This window comes from Dendrobates tinctorius, unplaced genomic scaffold (assembly GCF_039654945.1).
Source record: "Dendrobates tinctorius isolate UK_male_01 unplaced genomic scaffold, ASM3965494v1 ptg000229l, whole genome shotgun sequence".
Classification (NCBI taxonomy): domain Eukaryota; kingdom Metazoa; phylum Chordata; class Amphibia; order Anura; family Dendrobatidae; genus Dendrobates; species Dendrobates tinctorius.
In genome coordinates this window covers 2,227,566-2,245,209 of record NW_027361896.1, presented here as the reverse complement: position 1 = coordinate 2,245,209, position 17,644 = coordinate 2,227,566, and the positions used below count along the sequence as shown (strand labels likewise).

General features: G+C 54.1%; 2 protein-coding genes across 7 annotated transcripts in view; one reads left to right on the top strand and one right to left on the bottom strand.

Annotated features, from left to right (window-relative positions):
• Positions 1-17,644, bottom strand: part of TEX10 (testis expressed 10) — a 721,463-nt gene that overhangs the window by 540,508 nt on the left and 163,311 nt on the right. The gene's annotated exons all lie outside the window — the stretch shown is intronic.
• LOC141059649 (uncharacterized) lies at positions 3,820-5,312 on the top strand. The gene is made up of 6 exons (XM_073555736.1): positions 3,820-3,956; positions 4,033-4,093; positions 4,170-4,253; positions 4,383-4,578; positions 4,901-5,060; positions 5,171-5,312. Exons 2-6 carry the CDS (start codon positions 4,034-4,036, stop codon positions 5,310-5,312), a joined length of 642 nt encoding a protein of 213 aa, XP_073411837.1. The 5' UTR covers positions 3,820-3,956; position 4,033.

The following is a 17,644-nucleotide window of genomic DNA, read 5'->3' as shown; positions in this document are numbered from 1 at the left end:
AAAATCGGACCCAGAGGGGCCCCTGCCACAAAATCGGACCCTGAGGGGCCACGGCCACAAAATCAGACACTGAGGGGCCACAGCCACAAAATCGGACCCTGAGGGGCCCCAACCACAAAATCGGACCCTGAGGGGACCCAACCACAAAATCGGACCCTGAGGGGCCCCTGACACAAAATCGGACCCTGAGGGGCCTCGGCCACAAAATCGGACCCTGAGGGGCCCAACCCACAAAATCGGACCCTGAGGGGACCTGCCCACCAAATTGGACCCTGAGGGGCCCCGCCCACCAAATCGAACCCTGAGAGGTCCCACCCACAAAATCGGACCCTGACGGGCCCCGGCCACAAAATCGGACCCTGAGGGGCCCCACCTGCAAAATTGGACCCTGAGGGGTTCCGGCCACAAAAATCGGATCCTGATTGGCCCCGGCCACAAAATCGGACCCTGAGGGGCCCCAGCCACAAAATCGGACCTTGAGGGGCCCCACCCACCAAATCAGACCCTGAGGGGCCCCGGCCACCAAATCGGACCCTGAGTGGCCCCAGCCACAAAATCGGACCCTGAGAGGCCCCACCCAAAAAAATCGGACCCTGAGGCCAAAGTGGCCCCTGAGAGGCACCCACAGTTAAATCGTATCCTGAGTTGAAAGTCTTGCAGGGGCAGCAGGCAAGTCTCTCTTAAAGGGGCAGCCCGGGCACCATTTCAAACCACTATCTGTACTTCCTTCAGGAAATACACATCTAGTATTAATGTTGTAATCCGAACGCTGCTAACTTTTTCTTTTTTTCAGTTGATTTCCGCAATTAATGCGGCCCAAACCGCTACACGCACAGACTTCGTTGAGGTGTCGTTTCGAAGCCAGCGTCCACGAGAGGTGTGCTAAGTATTTTTCGTGTCGATCGGATTTGTAGTTTTTGCGCAATTTGCGTTTGAAAATTTTTTTTCCTCTCATTGGAATGCATGTCTCAATGCTATTCAATGGGCAACTTAAAATGTGCCCTGAGGCAATTCAAATGGCAGTAAAGCTCATTGATATGCGCAGGCACACCCATTTACTATGTCAACGCCTACGAACGTCACATGACGCCCCCAGGACAGAGCTTCTGGCACATAATATCAGCTCTTAAAGCGAAACCCACAGCACAAATGCAAATCTAGCTTCATCACATGACACATGCCCCTGAGAGAGAATGTGCGCCAAAGTGGATTTAGAAGAAGCCCAGTGAGCCAAACTAGCTCTTAAAGGGCTGACGCGCCAAAGTGATTGTTAAAGGGCTCCGCTCACCAAATCAGACCCAGAGTGGCCCCGCCCAGCAAATCAGACCCAGAGTAGCCTCGTCCACCAAATCGAACCCTGAGAGGCCCCACCAACCAAATCGGCCCCCGAGTGGCCCCGCCCACCAAATCGGCCCCCGAGTGGCCCCGCCCACCAAATCGGCCCCCGAGTGGCCCCGCCCACCAAATCGGCCCCGAGTGGCCCCGCCCACCAAATCGGCCCCCGAGTGGTCCCGCCCACCAAATTGGACACAGAGGGGCTCCGCCCACAATATCAGACCCTAAGGGGCCCCACCCACAAAATCGGACCGAGGGGCCCCGGCCACAAAATCAGACCCTGAGGGGCCCCAACAAAATCAGACCCTGAGGGGCCTCGGCCACAAAATCGGACCCTGATGGGCCCCGGTCACAAAATCGGACCTTGAGGGGCCTCGGCCACAAAATCGGACCCTGAGGGGCCCCAACCACAAAATCGGACCCTGAGGGGCCCAACCCACAAAATCGGACCCTGAGGGGCCCCGGCCAGAAATTCAGACCCTGAGGGGCCCCGCCTACCAAACCAGACAAAGAGTGGCCCCACCTACAAAATCGGAACCTGAGGGGCCCCAACCACAAAATCGGACCCTGAGGAGCCCCGGCCACAAAATCGGGCCCTGAAGGGCCCCACCCACAAAATTGGACCCTGAGGGGCCCCGGCCACAAAATTGGACCCTGAGGGGCCCCGGCCACAAAATCGGACCCTGAGGGTCCCCACCCACAAAATCGGACCCTGAGGGGATCCGGTCACAGAATCAGACCCTGAGGGGCCCCGGCCACAGAATCGGACCCTGAGGGGCCCCACTCAAAAAATTGGACCCTGAGGGGCCCACCCACAAAATCGGACCCAGAGGGGCCACACCTGCAAAATCAGACCCTGACAGGCCACACCCACAAAATCGGACCCTGAGGGGCCACACCCACAAAATAGGAGCCTGAGGGATCCCAGCCAACAATTCAAGCCCTGAGGAGCCCAGGCCAAGGAATCAGATCCTTAGGGGCCCCACCTACCAAATCAGACCCTGAGACCAAAGTGGCCCGAGAGGCACATAGTTAAAACGGATCCTGAGTTGAAAGTCTTGCAGGGACAGCAGGCAAGTCTCTCTTAAAGGGGCAGCCCGGGCACCATTTCAAACCACTATCTGTACTTCCTTCAGGAAATACACATCTAGTTATTATTAAGTTGATTTCCGCAATTAATGCGGCCCGAACCGCTACACGCACAGACTCTGTTGAGGTGTCGTTTCGAAGCCAGCGTCCATGAGAGGTGTGCTAAGTATTTTTCGTGTCGATCGGATTTGTAGTTTTTGCGCAATTTGCGTTTGAAAACTTTTTTTCCCGTCATTGGAATGCACTGTCTCCAATGCTTTTCAATAGGAAATGGCAAAACGTACCCTGAGGCGATTGAAATGACAGTTGAGCTCATTGATATGCGCAGGCAGACCCAGTTACTATGCCAACGCCTACGAACTTCACTTGAACCCCAGCACAGAGCCTCTGCCACATAATATCAGCTCTTAAAGCGAAACCCACAGCACAAATGCAAATCTAGCTTCATCACATGACACATGCCCCTGAGAGAGAATGTGTGCGCCAAAGTGGATTTAAAAGAAGCCCAGTCAGCCAAACTAGCTGTTAAAGGGCCGACACACCAAATCGGAGGCTGAGCCACCCCGGCCTCCAAATCGGAGGCTGAGCCACCCCGGCCTCCAAATCGGAGGCTGAGCCACCCCGGCCTCCAAATCGGAGGCTGAGCCACCCCGGCCTCCAAATCGGAGGCTGAGCCACCCCGGCCTCCAAATCGGAGGCTGAGCCACCCCGGCCTCCAAATCGGAGGCTGAGCCACCCCGGCCTCCAAATCGGAGGCTGAGCCACCCCGGCCTCCAAATCGGAGGCTGATTGACCCCTGCCACAAAATCAGACCCTGAGGGGCCCCAACAAAATCGGACCCTGAGGGGCCTCGGCCACAAAATCGGACCCTGATGGGCCCCAGCCACAAAATCGGACCCTGAGGGGCCCCGGCCACAAAATCAGACCCTGAGGGGCCCCAACCACAAAATCGGACCCTGAGGGGCCCCAACCACAAAATCAGACCCTGAGGGGTCCCAACCACAAAATCGGACCCTGGGGGCCCCGGACACAAAATCAGACCCTGAGGGGCCCCGGCCAGAAAATCGGACCCTGAGGCTGGTTTCACATTTGCGTTTTTTTGCGCTTGAAAAAAACGCATACGTGCGCATGCGTTTTTTCCCCCTATATTTAACATGGGCGCGCTTACGTGCGCGCTGGCATGCGCACGTATGCGTTTTTCATGCGCTGCGTTTTTTTGGGGTGTGCGTTTGTATTTTACAGACGCTACATGTTGCATTTTTTCGTCCGCCCAAGCACTGCAAAAAAGCGCATGCGCACGTTTTGCGCTAAAAATGGCCATTATGGCCTATGGATGCGCATGTATGCGTTTTTTTTAGCGCTGCGTTTTTTTGGTGGTGTCCACTAGTTGTACTAGTTATAAAATTCTAAAGTAAAAAAAAAAAAAAAAGTCTATATAAAGGAGGTGCCTGCCAAAACTCTGCCACTACTACACTGACAGATTGGAGAGCAGACAGTCACCAAGGAACCCATCTTCTATCAGCGTCAAGAATGTGAGTATTATTACATCATATGCCTGTCCTTTTAAATTATGTATGTACTAATGATTTTTATTATTTTTACATGCAGTATGTCTTCAGAATCAGAATATTCCCCATCGCAGCAGGAATTGGCGCAAGCAGACCGTGAGGTGATTATTTTCGTGCATCTGGTAAGTATATCTGCTGCTACTCCAAATCTCTTACGTTTTTTTCAACTTTTTTAAGACATCATCATCATCTTCTGCGGACGGGACTACTGAGGGTGAAGATCAGGAGCAGCGAAGCCAAGTCCCGGTGGTGATACGGAATGTATGTATCAAATGATTTGGAATGTTCTTTATTTTTTATCTTCTATTTTTACTCTTTTTTATGTTTCTTTTTTTTGTAACTTTTTATTCAATTTAAATTTGATTATTCTAATGAATGTGTTTTGTCTAGGTTCCACAACGGGATGAAGACGTCTACCTGGATAATGAGCAGCTCATCAGCCTGGTCCAGGAGCGTGCGCCGTTGTGGGACAGCCGTGACCGGCTGTACAAGGACAATGTGGTGACCCGGCGGCTCTGGAATGAGGTGGCCGCAGCGTTGATGGATGGCTGGGACAGCGCCACAGCATCCTCCAAAAAGGCGTTTAGTGAGTATTTCCCTGCTCTGTATTGTGCCGCAGTGACTGTTGTCCTTGACGGCACTGTTGGGTTTCGTGCTAGGTATATTCTAGCAGGAAACCCAACAGTGTCATCGGGCTCTACAGTGACTGCTTTGAGTATTGTATTGCTGTATTGTGCCGCAGTGACTGTTGTCCTTGACGGCACTGTTGGGTTTCGTGCTAGGTATTATTCTAGCAGGAAACCCAACAGTGTCATCGGGCTCTACAGTGACTGCTTTGAGTATTGTATTGCTGTATTGTGCCGCAGTGACTGTTGTCCTTGATGGCACTGTTTTTTTTTTCCCAACAGTGGACAAAGTCCGAACACGTTGGCGTTCGATCAAGGACGGCTTCAACAGTGATGTTCGTGCTGAGGGCCAGGTTCGCAGTGGATCTGCGTCAAGGACCAGAACTAGATACCGTCACTATCACGCGTTGCAGTTCCTAAGACCGGTCCTTGCCACGAGATCGTAAGTATTATAAATTGTGGGTTTTTAGTTTTATTAATCTGTGTTTTTCTAATCCACAGCGGATGCTTCTTGTAAAGGCATGGTAGTAATTATTTTCCTTTCTTCCACAGCACCTGTAGCAGCACCCTGCAACCTGGCCCTAGAGCGGTCCTTCCTCGGACGTCCTCTGACCCGTCCCAGCCATCCGACAGCCAGGAAGCACCTTGCAGGTCAGCCACACACACAGCTGGTGACCAGGAAGCTGGGCCATAAGGTGTTCCCCTGTCCCAGGTCTCTGCCACTGGTTACGCGGGCACTACCCGCCAGCGGCAGAGGGCCTTGGACAGGAATGTCTTGCCCGAGTTTATGCATTTGAGCGAGGCCTTTAATTCCAGCCTCAAGTCGCTGTCCGACAGAGTTGAAAGCGGTTTTGCACTCATGGAACGTGGTTTTAACCACTTTGAACAAAGCTTCAATTCTGTAGAACAGCGCCTTGACCGTCTGGAGGCCGACCTCAACAGACCAGCACACCATTTTTTTAGTAAGATTGAAAAGGGCATGGCGGAACACCTTAGTCCTGAGCAACAGCTGAATGTGCTGCAGGCCTGCAACAATGCTTTCTTGCAGGCTATGCAGCATAATCGGTACGGTCAGCAGTCAGTGGTGTCATTTCCACCTGTGCCACCATTGACTCGCTTCACCTCACTACCGACTTGTGCTGCATACCACTGCACGGACACCTCTATTCAAAGCCAGGACACCCACCGTTACACGACCACAAGTCTGAGTGCAGCTGGTCACTTCACCGACACCACCATGGCAAGCGCTGCTCCTGTCTGGAGCACCACCGCCACTCCCATGCATGCGTGGAGCTCAGCCACCACTAGGCAAACATGGAACAGCCCTGCCGCTACAACAACATGTAGTAGCCCTGCCACCACCACTCCGCAAACCTGGACCATCACTGCCACCACCAGTCCTCCTGCAAGGACGAGCACTGCCAACCAAGAGCAGCAGCAGCAGCCACCTCAGCAGCCGCCACCTCAGCAGCAGCAGCAGCCGCCACCTCAGCAGCAGCAGCAGCCGCCACCTCAGCAGCAGCAGCAGCCGCCACCTCAGCAGCAGCAGCAGCAGCCGCCACCTCAGCAGCAGCAGCAGCCGCCACCTCAGCAGCAGCAGCAGCAGCCGCCACCTCAGCAGCAGCAGCAGCCGCCGCCACCTCAGCAGCAGCAGCAGCCGCCACCTCAGCAGCAGCAGCAGCCGCCACCTCAGCAGCAGCAGCCGCCACCTCAGCAGCAGCAGCAGCAGCCGCCACCTCAGCAGCAGCAGCAGCCGCCACCTCAGCAGCAGCAGCAGCCGCCGCCACCTCAGCAGCAGCAGCAGCCACCTCAGCAGCAGCAGCCGCCACCTCAGCAGCAGCAGCAGCCGCCACCTCAGCAGCAGCAGCAGCCACCCCAGCAGACGGGGGACCTACACTCAATATTTGCCCCAAGTTCAAGGCGAAATCAATCAAGGCGGGCATTGGGCCAAAGTCGGTCCAGGCACACAAGCCTACGGCGACATGCCATTACAACAAAAGTACCTGAACAGATTTCCTCTCCTCCAAGTGTTCCTAGTTTAATTCCCTTAACTGGACTACCTTCCCCCACAAGTTTTGTTGCCCCTTCCCCTCAAACACAGTCTTCAACTGCAAGTGTTGCATATTCCCTGCACACCCCCAAATTGAAACCATCTGCCCCCAAACGCCGAAAAAAATATTTTTTTTGTTTATTTTTGTGGTTAAAAATAAATTTACATTTGTGGTTCACCATTACAAAGTTTGATTAATGTTGTTTGAGCCGCTCACACACACTGATGGGTAAATACATGTTAAAAACCAACCCAAGGCCTAGTATAGTCATATGTGAAATACCACGGCCTAGTATAGTCATACCAAGGCCTAGTGTAATAACTCGAGTTTTACCAACTAGGATCTGGTTTCATGAAAAACAAACTGTTGAAACATGTCTAAAAAAATAAGTTTCTTTCTTAAAAAAATGTTTCAATTTTTTTAGTCAAGTTTCACCAGTTTGTTTTTCGTGAAACAAGATCCTAGTTGGTAAAAATCGAGTTATTACAGTAGGCCTTGGTATGACTATACTAGGCCGTGGTATTTCACATATGACTATACTAGTAGGCCCAAGGCCTAGTATACTCATATGTGAAATACCACGGCCTAGTATAGTCATACCAAGGCCTACTGTAATAACTCGAGTTTTACCAACTAGAATCTGGTTTCATGAAAAACAAACTGTTCAAACATGTCTAAAAAAATAAGTTTCTTTCTTAAAAAATGTTTATTTCTACACTACCACAATTTTAAATAAAAGTTGGAATTGAGCTGATTACATTCATCCACTCAATGCTGACTTGTATTCCCCATTGACTTTCATTGGGGTTGGGTTTTGAAAAAAATCACATACTTTTTTTTCAACTAGTTGGACAATTTTCTCTTGAAAAAAATTGGTTTCCTGATTCATGGCCTGGTTAATACGCATCAGATTTAACATGCAGCTTTGCTTACGTTCCAATATATTTCACGCAGACTAGCAATGCTGCATCTTAACTCATATGTGTATTTACCTGCCCAGGTGTGAGAACATCAAAAACTTCACAGTTATACATGGGAAGTTTTTTATTTAATTGGAGTTTAAAAAATATAGTGCACTCAGTAATGGTATCAAATAAGGTTTTTTATTACCATAAACAAACAAAAACATTACACCATTTCATCTTGCCAGTGCACCCGTCCTACATCAGAAATAAAGTAGGCCACAAATTGGTCCCTCATTTGGCCAACTTCAACGGATGACCTGAGAGGGTGCTGAGTGAATTCAGGCAATGGGTTAGGACCATCATCGTCCAGTTCAAAGGTCGGGTGCTCTTTAGCCATCACAAAGTTATGTAGAACCACACAGGCCTTCACCACCTCATCGACTGTTTCAAGTTTAAGATTAATGGCCATGCCGAGAATTCGCCACCTGGAGACAAGAATCCCAAAAGCACACTCGACAGTTCTTCTGGCCCTGGTCAGCCTGTAATTAAATATTTTTTTGGTGTGGTCCAAGTCCCGGCTGGAGTAGGGTTTCAGTAAGTTTCCGCACATTTGAAAAGTCTCATCGCCAACCATTACAAAGGGCAGTGGCGGAGCTTCGGTGTGAGGAAGAGGCCGTGGCATAGGGAAATTAAATTGGTTGCCATACAACCTCCGGCCCATGTCTGAGTTTTTAAAAGCCTGTGAGTCATTACCACGGCCAAATGCTCCAATGTCCACTGCTACAAACATACATCCGGCATCCGCAATGGCCATGAGTACTATTGAAAAGTACTTTTTGTAATTATAGTACTCAGATCCCGTTCTTTTGGGTTTGATGATCCGTATGTGTTTACCATCAACAGCTCCCAAACAGTTGGGGAAATTGCATACTGTCCAGAATTTGTCAGCAATTTCCATCCACTTTTCAGCGGGCATAAATTCTGGACAAAGAACATTCCAGAGAGCCCGGCAGGTCTCCGCAACAATTCCAGACAAGGTAGAGATTCCAATACGGTACTGGAAGTGTAGTGAAGATAGGGTTTCTCCAGTTGCCAGGAATCTGTGAACAGAGAAAGAAGTTAAATTAATATTTACGTATATTATTTTAAAAAACTATAAAATAAAATATTAGTACATTCACGAAAACTAATTACCCAAGGTTTTGAATATTAAATTTAAAAAAAAAATATTACGTACCGTAATGTCACCAGTAGCCGATCCTCAGGAGGAATCGCACGACGGAGCTGTGTGTCCTGTCTCCGGATGGATTGTTGGACACGAGCAAGCAAATCCCTGAAACTTTCTTGGGACATCAGGATATAATCTGTAAATTTCTCCGGGTTTGCCTGGAGCTCGCTGTTCAACAATCGGATGTATCCACATACGCCGCCGCTGCCGTCTTCGCTGCCTCTCTCTCTTTCTTTGTTCATGGCAAGCAACTGCATACGCCTGAGCCATCGCGATGTCCAAATCCAAGTTGAAGTGAAAACTCTTCCAGCGCAGATCCATGGTCACGAGAAGAATCAAGCAAATGGGAAGAATACTGTAGACAGGGTCTATATATTAACATACCACACCCACAATGAAGTCCCATTGGTCTTGTGTGTTGTTGAATGGTTTTTTTTTCTTTTTTTGGGGGGTTGTCCAAAAATCTGTAAAAAAAAACGCAAACGCACAAAAAACACATACAAACGCACAAAAACGCTGCGTTTTTTTCCTGCATGCGCATAAAAATGCTTGAAAAAAATGCAGCGTTTGTATGCATTTGTATGCGTTTTTTCTATGCGTTTTTTTGCGGGAAAAACGCGCTGCAAAAAAAAGCAAGTGTGAAATTAGCCTGAGGGGCCCAAACCACAAAATTTGACCCTGAGGGGCCCCGGCCAGAAAATCGGGACCCTAAGGGGCCCCGGCCAGAAAATCGGACCCTGAGGGGCCCCGCCCACCAAATTGGACCCTGAGAGGCCCCGCCCACCAAATTGGACCCTGAGAGGCCCCGCCCACCAAATTGGACCCTGAGGGGCCCCGTCCACCAAATTGGACCCTGAGGGGCCCCGTCCACCAAATTGGACCCTGAGGGGCCCCGTCCGCCAAATCGGACCCTGAGGGGCCCCGCCCACCAAATCGGAACCTGAGGGGCCCCGCCCACCAAATCGAACCCTGAGGGGCCCCGCCCACCAAATCGGACCCTGAGTAGCCCCGCCCAAAAAATGGACCCACTGTGGCTCCACCCACCAAATCGGAACCTGAGTGGCCCCACCGACAAAAACGGACCCTGAGGGGCCCCGGCCACAAAATCGGACCCTGAGGGGCCCCACCCACAAAATCGGACCCCGAGAGGTCCCAACCACAAAATCGGACCCTGAGGGGCCCCGGCCACAAAATCGGACCCTGAGGGGCCCCGGCCACAAAAACGGACCCTCGGGGGCCCAACCCACAAAAACGGACCCTGAGGGGCCCCAACCACAAAATCGGACCCTGAGGGGCCCCACCCACGAAATCGGACCCTGAGGGGCCACACCCACAAAATCTGACCCTGAGGGGCCACACCCACAAAATAGGAGCCTGAGGGATCCCGGCCAACAATTCAAGCCCTGAGGAGCCCAGGCCAAGGAATCAGATCCTGAGGAGCCCCACCCACCAAATCAGAGCCTGAGGCCAAAGTGGCCCCTGAGAGGCACCCACAGTTAAAACGAATACTGAGTTGAAAGTCTTGCAGGGGCAGCAGGCAAGTCTCTCTCAAAGGGGCAGCCGGGTACGATTTCAAACCACTATCTGTACTTCCTTCAGGAAATACACATCTAGTTATTAAGTTGATTTCCGCAATTAATACAGCACGAACCGCTACACGCACAGACTCCGTTGAGGTGTCGTTTCGAAGCCAGCGTCCACGTGCTAAGTATTTTTCGTGTCGATCGGATTTGTAGTTTTTGCGCAATTTGCGTTTGAAATTTTTTTTTCCCGTCATTGGAATGCACTGTCTCCAATGCTTTTCAATGGGAAATGGCAAAACGTGCCCTGAGGCGATTGAAATGGCAGTAATGCTCATTGATATGCGTAGGCAGACCCAGTTACTATGCCAACACCTACGAATGTCACATGATGCCCCAAGGACAGAGCTTCTGCCACATAATAGCTCTTAAAGCGAAACCCACAGCACTAATGCAAATCTAGCTTCATCACATGACACATGCCCCTGAGAGATAATGTACGCCAAAGTTGATTTAGAAGAAGCCCAGCGAGCCAAACTAGCTCTTAAAAGGGCCGACGTGCCAAAGTGATTGTTAAAGGGCCGGCGCACCGAAATGAGTCTTAAAGGGACGACACGCCAAATCGAAAGCTGAGTGACCCCAGGCTCCAAAGCGGAGGCTGAGCCACCCCGGCCTCCAAATCGAAGGCTGATCGACCCCGGCCTCCAAATCAGAGGCTGAGCCACCCCGGCCTCCAGATCGGAGGCTGATTGACCCCTGCCACAAAATCAGACCCTGAGGGGCTCCAACAAAATAGGACCCTGAGGGGCCTCGGCCACAAAATCGGACCCCGAGGGGCCCCGGCCACAAAATCGGATCCTGAGGAGCCCCAACCACAAAATCAGACCCTGTGGGGCACCGGCCACAAAATCGGACGCTGTGGGGCCCAACCCACAAAAACGGACCCTAAGGGGCCCCAACCACAAAATCGGAACCTGAGGGGCCCCACTCCCAATATCGGACCCTGAGGGGAACCACTCACAAAATCGGACCCTGAGGGGCCCCGGCCACAAAATCGGACCCTGAGCGGCCCAACCACAAAATCGGACCCTGAGGGGCCCCGGCCACAAAATCAGACCGAGGAGCCCCGGCCACAAAATCGGACCCTGAGGGCCCCCAACCATAAAACCGGACCCAGAGTGGCCCCGCCCACCAAAAACGGACCCAGAGTGGCACAGCCCACCAAATCGGACATTGAGGGCCCCCGCCCACCAAATCGCACCCTGAAGGGCCCCGCCCACCAAATCGGACCCTGAGGACCTCCGTCCACCAAATCGGACCCAGAGTGACCCCGCCCACCAAATTGGACCATGAAGGGCCCCGCCCACCAAATCAGAAGCAGAGGGGCCCCGCTCACCAAATCGGACCCTGAGGGGCACTGCCCACTAAATCGGACCGAGGCCACGCCCACCAAATCGGACCCTGAGGAGCCCCGCCCACCAAATCAGACCCCAAGGGGCCCCGCTCACCAAATCAGACCCTGAGGGGCCCCGCCGACCAAATCGGACCTAGAGTGGCCACGCCCACCAAAATGGACCCAGGGGGCTCCACCCACAAAATCAGACCCTAAGGGGCCCCACCCACAAAATCGGACCCCGAGTAGACCCGGCCACAAAATCAGACCCTGAGGGGCCCCAACCACAAAATCGGACCCTGAGGGGCCCCACCCACAAAATCAAACCCTGAGGGGCCCCACCCACAAAATCAAACCCTGAGGGGCCCCGGCCACAAAATCGGAACCTGAAGGGCCCCGGCCACAAAATCGGACCCTGAGGGGACCCACCCACAAAATCGGACCCTGAGGGCCCCCAACCACAAAATCGGACCCCAAGGGGCCCCGGCCACAAAATCGGACCCGGAGACACCCCGGCCACAAAATCGAACCCAGAGGGGCCCCGCCCACCAAATCGGACCCTCAGTGGCCCCGCCCACAAAATCGGACCCTGAGGGGCCCCGCCCACCAAATCGGACCCTGAGGGGCCCAGCCAACCAAATCGGACCCTGAGGGGCCCCACCCACAAAATCGGACCCTGAGGGCCCCCAACCACAAAATAGGACCCTAAGGGGCCCCGCCCTCAAAATCGGACCCTGAGGAGCCCCAACCACAAAATCGGACCCTGAGGGGCCCCGGCCACAAAATCGGACCCTGAGGGGCCCAACCAACAAAATCGGTCCCTGAGGGGCCCCAGCCACAAAATCGGACCCTGAGGGGCCCCGGCCACAAAATCGGAACCTGAGGGGCCCCGGCCACAAAATCGGACAGAGCGGCCCAACCACAAAATCGGACCCTGAGGGGCCCCGGCCACAAAATCGGACCCTGAGGGGCCCCAACCACAAAATCGGACCCTGAGGAGCCCCAACCACAAAATCGGACCCTGAGGAGCCCCAACCACAAAATCGGACCCTGAGGGGCCCCACCCACGAAATCGAACCCTGAGGGGCCACACCCACAAAATCTGACCCTGAGGGGCCACACCCACAAAATAGGAGCCTGAGGGATCCCGGCCAACAATTCAAGCCCTGAGGAGCCCAGGCCAAGGAATCAGATCCTGAGGAGCCCCACCCACCAAATCAGACCCTGAGGCCAAAGTGGCCCCTGAGAGGCACCCACAGTTAAAACGAATACTGAGTTGAAAGTCTTGCAGGGGCAGCAGGCAAGTCTCTCTCAAAGGGGCAGCCGGGTACGATTTCAAACCACTATCTGTACTTCCTTCAGGAAATACACATCTAGTTATTATTAAGTTGATTTCCGCAATTAATACAGCACGAACCGCTACACGCACAGACTCCGTTGAGGTGTCGTTTCGAAGCCAGCGTCCACGTGCTAAGTATTTTTCGTGTCGATCGGATTTGTAGTTTTTGCGCAATTTGCGTTTGAAATTTTTTTTTTCCCGTCATTGGAATGCACTGTCTCCAATGCTTTTCAATGGGAAATGGCAAAACGTGCCCTGAGGCGATTGAAATGGCAGTAATGCTCATTGATATGCGTAGGCAGACCCAGTTACTATGCCAACACCTACGAATGTCACATGATGCCCCAAGGACAGAGCTTCTGCCACATAATAGCTCTTAAAGCGAAACCCACAGCACTAATGCAAATCTAGCTTCATCACATGACACATGCCCCTGAGAGATAATGTACGCCAAAGTTGATTTAGAAGAAGCCCAGCGAGCCAAACTAGCTCTTAAAGGGCCGACGTGCCAAAGTGATTGTTAAAGGGCCGGCGCACCGAAATGAGTCTTAAAGGGACGACACGCCAAATCGAAAGCTGAGTGACCCCAGGCTCCAAAGCGGAGGCTGAGCCACCCCGGCCTCCAAATCGAAGGCTGATCGACTCCGGCCTCCAAATCAGAGGCTGAGCCACCCCGGCCTCCAGATCGGAGGCTGATTGACCCCTGCCACAAAATCAGACCCTGAGGGGCTCCAACAAAAACGGACCCCGAGGGGCCTCGGCCACAAAATCGGACCCCGAGGGGCCCCGGCCACAAAATCGGATCCTGAGGAGCCCCAACCACAAAATCAGACCCTGTGGGGCACCGGCCACAAAATCGGACGCTGTGGGGCCCAACCCACAAAAACGGACCCTAAGGGGCCCCAACCACAAAATCGGAACCTGAGGGGCCCCACTCCCAATATCGGACCCTGAGGGGAACCACTCACAAAATCGGACCCTGAGGGGAACCACTCACAAAATCGGACCCTGAGGGGCCCCGGCCACAAAATCGGACCCTGAGCGGCCCAACCACAAAATCGGACCCTGAGGGGCCCCGGCCACAAAATCAGACCGAGGAGCCCCGGCCACAAAATCGGACCCTGAGGGCCCCCAACCATAAAACCGGACCCAGAGTGGCCCCGCCCACCAAAAACGGACCCAGAGTGGCACAGCCCACCAAATCGGACATTGAGGGCCCCCGCCCACCAAATCGCACCCTGAAGGGCCCCGCCCACCAAATCGGACCCTGAGGACCTCCGTCCACCAAATCGGACCCAGAGTGACCCCGCCCACCAAATTGGACCATGAAGGGCCCCGCCCACCAAATCGGACCCTGAGGAGCCCCGCCCACCAAATCAGACCCCGAGGAGCCCCGCCCACCAAATCAGACCCCGAGGGGCCCCGCCGACCAAATCGGACCCAGAGTGGCCACGCCCACCAAAATGGACCCAGGGGGCTCCACCCACAAAATCAGACCCTAAGGGGCCCCACCCACAAAATCGGACCCCGAGTAGACCCGGCCACAAAATCAGACCCTGAGGGGCCCCAACCACAAAATCGGACCCTGAGGGGCCCCGGCCACAAAATCAAACCCTGAGGGGCCCCACCCACAAAATCAAACCCTGAGGGGCCCCGGCCGCAAAATCGGAACCTGAAGGGCCCCGGCCACAAAATCGGACCCTGAGGGGGCCCGCCCACCAAATCGGACCCTGAGGGGCCCCGCCCACCAAATCGGACTGAGGGGACCCACCCACAAAATCGGACCCTGAGGGCCCCCAACCACAAAATCGGACCCCAAGGGGCCCCGGCCACAAAATCGGACCCGGAGAGACCCCGGCCACAAAATCGAACCCAGAGGGGCCCCGCCCACCAAATCGGACCCTCAGTGGCCCCGCCCTCAAAATCGGACCCTGAGGGGCCCCGCCCTCAAAATCGGACCCTGAGGGGCCCCGCCCACAAAATCGGACCCTGAGGGCCCCCAACCACAAAATAGGACCCTAAGGGGCCCCAACCACAAAATCGGACCCTGAGGGGCCCCAACCACAAAATCGGACCCTGAGGGGCCCCGGCCACAAAATCGGACCCTGAGGGGCCCAACCAACAAAATCGGACCCTGAGGGGCCCCAGCCACAAAATCGGACCCTGAGGGGCCCCGGCCACAAAATCGGAACCTGAGGGGCCCCGGCCACAAAATCGGACAGAGCGGCCCGGCCACAAAATCGGACCCTGAGGGGCCCCAACCACAAAATCGGACCCTGAGGGGCCCCAGCCACAAAATCGGACCCTGAGGGGCCCCAGCCACAAAATCGGACCCTGAGGGGCCCCAGCCACAAAATCGGACCCTGAGGGGCCCAGGCCACGAAATCGGATCCTGAGGGGCGCCGGCCACAAAATCAGACCCTGAGGGGCCCCGGCCACAAAATCGGACCCTGAGGGCCCCCAACCACGAAATCGGACCCTGAGAGGCCCCGGCCACAAAATCGGACCCTGAGAGACCCCGGCCACAAAATCAAACCCAGAGGGGCCCCACCCACCAAATCGGACCCTCAGGGGCCCGCCCACAAAATCGGACCCTGAGGGGCTCCACCCATAAAATCGGACCCTGAGGGGACCCACCCACAAAATCAGACCCTGAGGGGCCCCACCCACAAAAATGGACCCTGAGGAATCCCGGCCACTAATTCAAATCCTGAGGAGCCCAGGCCACCGAATCGGATCCTGAGGGGCCCCACCCACCAAATCAGACCCTGAGGCCAAAGTGGCCCCTGAGAGGCACCCACATTTAAAACGGATCCTGAGTTGAAAGTCTTGCAGAGGCAGCAGCCAAGTCTCTCTTAAAGGGGCAGCCCAGGCACTATTTCAAACCACTATCTGTACTTCCTTCAGGAAATACACATCTAGTATTATTACTATTCAGTTGATTTCCGCAATTAATGCGGCCCGAACCGCTACACGCACAGACTCCGTTGAGGTGTTGTTTCGAAGCTAGCGTTCACGAGAGGTGTGCTAAGTATTTTTCATGTCGATCAGATATATAGTTTTTGCGCAATTTGTGTTTGAAAAAACATTTTCCTGTCATTGGAATGCACTGTCTCAATGCATTTCAAAAGGAAAATTTTGCAATGGGAAAACATGAGGCAGTCGTGAGGTGGTTCAAATAGTAGTTAAGCTCATTGATATGCGTAGGCACACCCAGTTACTATGCCAACGCCTATGAACTTTTCATAACCCCTCCAGGACAGAGTTTCTAGCAGATAATATCAGCTCTTAAAGCAAAACCCAGAGCACAAATGCAAATCTATCTTCATCACATGACGCATGCCCCTGAAAGAGAATGTGCGCCAAAGTGGATTTAGAAGCCCAGTGCGCCAAACTGGCTCTTAAACGGCCGACGCGCCTAAGTGATTCTTAAAGGGCCGGTGCACCAAAATGAGTCTTAAAGGGCCGGCGCGCCAAATCGAAAGCTGAGTGACCCCAGGCTCCAAATCGGAGGCCGATTGACCATGGCCTACAAATCGGACCCAGAGTGGCACAGCCCACCAAATCGGACCCTGAGGGGCCCCGCCCACCAAATAGGACCCTGAGGGGCCCCACCCACCAAATCGGACCCAGAGTGGCCCCGCCCACCAAATCGGACCCTGAGGGGCTCCGCTCACCAAATCAGACCCAGAGTGCCCCCCCACCAAATCAGACCCAGAGTGGCCCCGCCCACCAAATCGGACGCAGAGGGGCCCCGCCCACCAAATCGGACCTTGAGGGGCTCCGGCCACAAAATCGGACTGAGGGGCCCCACCCACAAAATCGGACCCTGAGGGGCCCCGGCCACAAAATCGGTCCTGGAGGGGCCCCAGCCACAAAATCGGACCCTGAGGGGAACCGGCCACGAAATCGGACCCTGAGGGGCGCCGGCCACAAAATTGGACCCTGAGGGCCCCCAACCACAAAACCGGACCCTGAGGGGCCCCACCCACCAAATCGGACCGAGGGGCCCCGCCCACCAAATCGGACCCTGAGGGGCCCCGCCCACCAAATCGGACCCTGAGAGGCCCCGCCCACCAAATCGGACCCTGAGGGGCCCGCCCACCAAATCGGACCCTGAGGGGCCCCGCCAACCAAATCGGACCCTGAGGGGCCCCACCCATAAAATCGGACCCTGAGGGGCCACACCCACAAAATCGGACCCCGAGAGGCCACACCCACTAAAATGGACCCTGAGGAATCCCGGCCACGAATTCAAATCCTGAGGAGCCCAGGCCACCGAAAAGGATCCTGAGGGGCCCCACCCACCAAATCAGACCCTGAGGCCAAAGTGGCCCCTGAGAGGCACCCACATTTAAAACGGATCCTGAGTTGAAAGTCTTGCAGGGGCAGCAGCCAAGTCTCTCTTAAAGTGGCAGCCCAGGCACCATTTCAAACCACTATCTGTACTTCCTTCAGGAAATACACATCTAGTTATAGTGGTTTGAAAAAACCACTATATTGTAATCCGAACGCTGCTAACTTATTATAGTGGTTTGAAAAAACCACTATATTGTAATCCGAACGCTGCTATCTTCTTCTTCTTCTTCC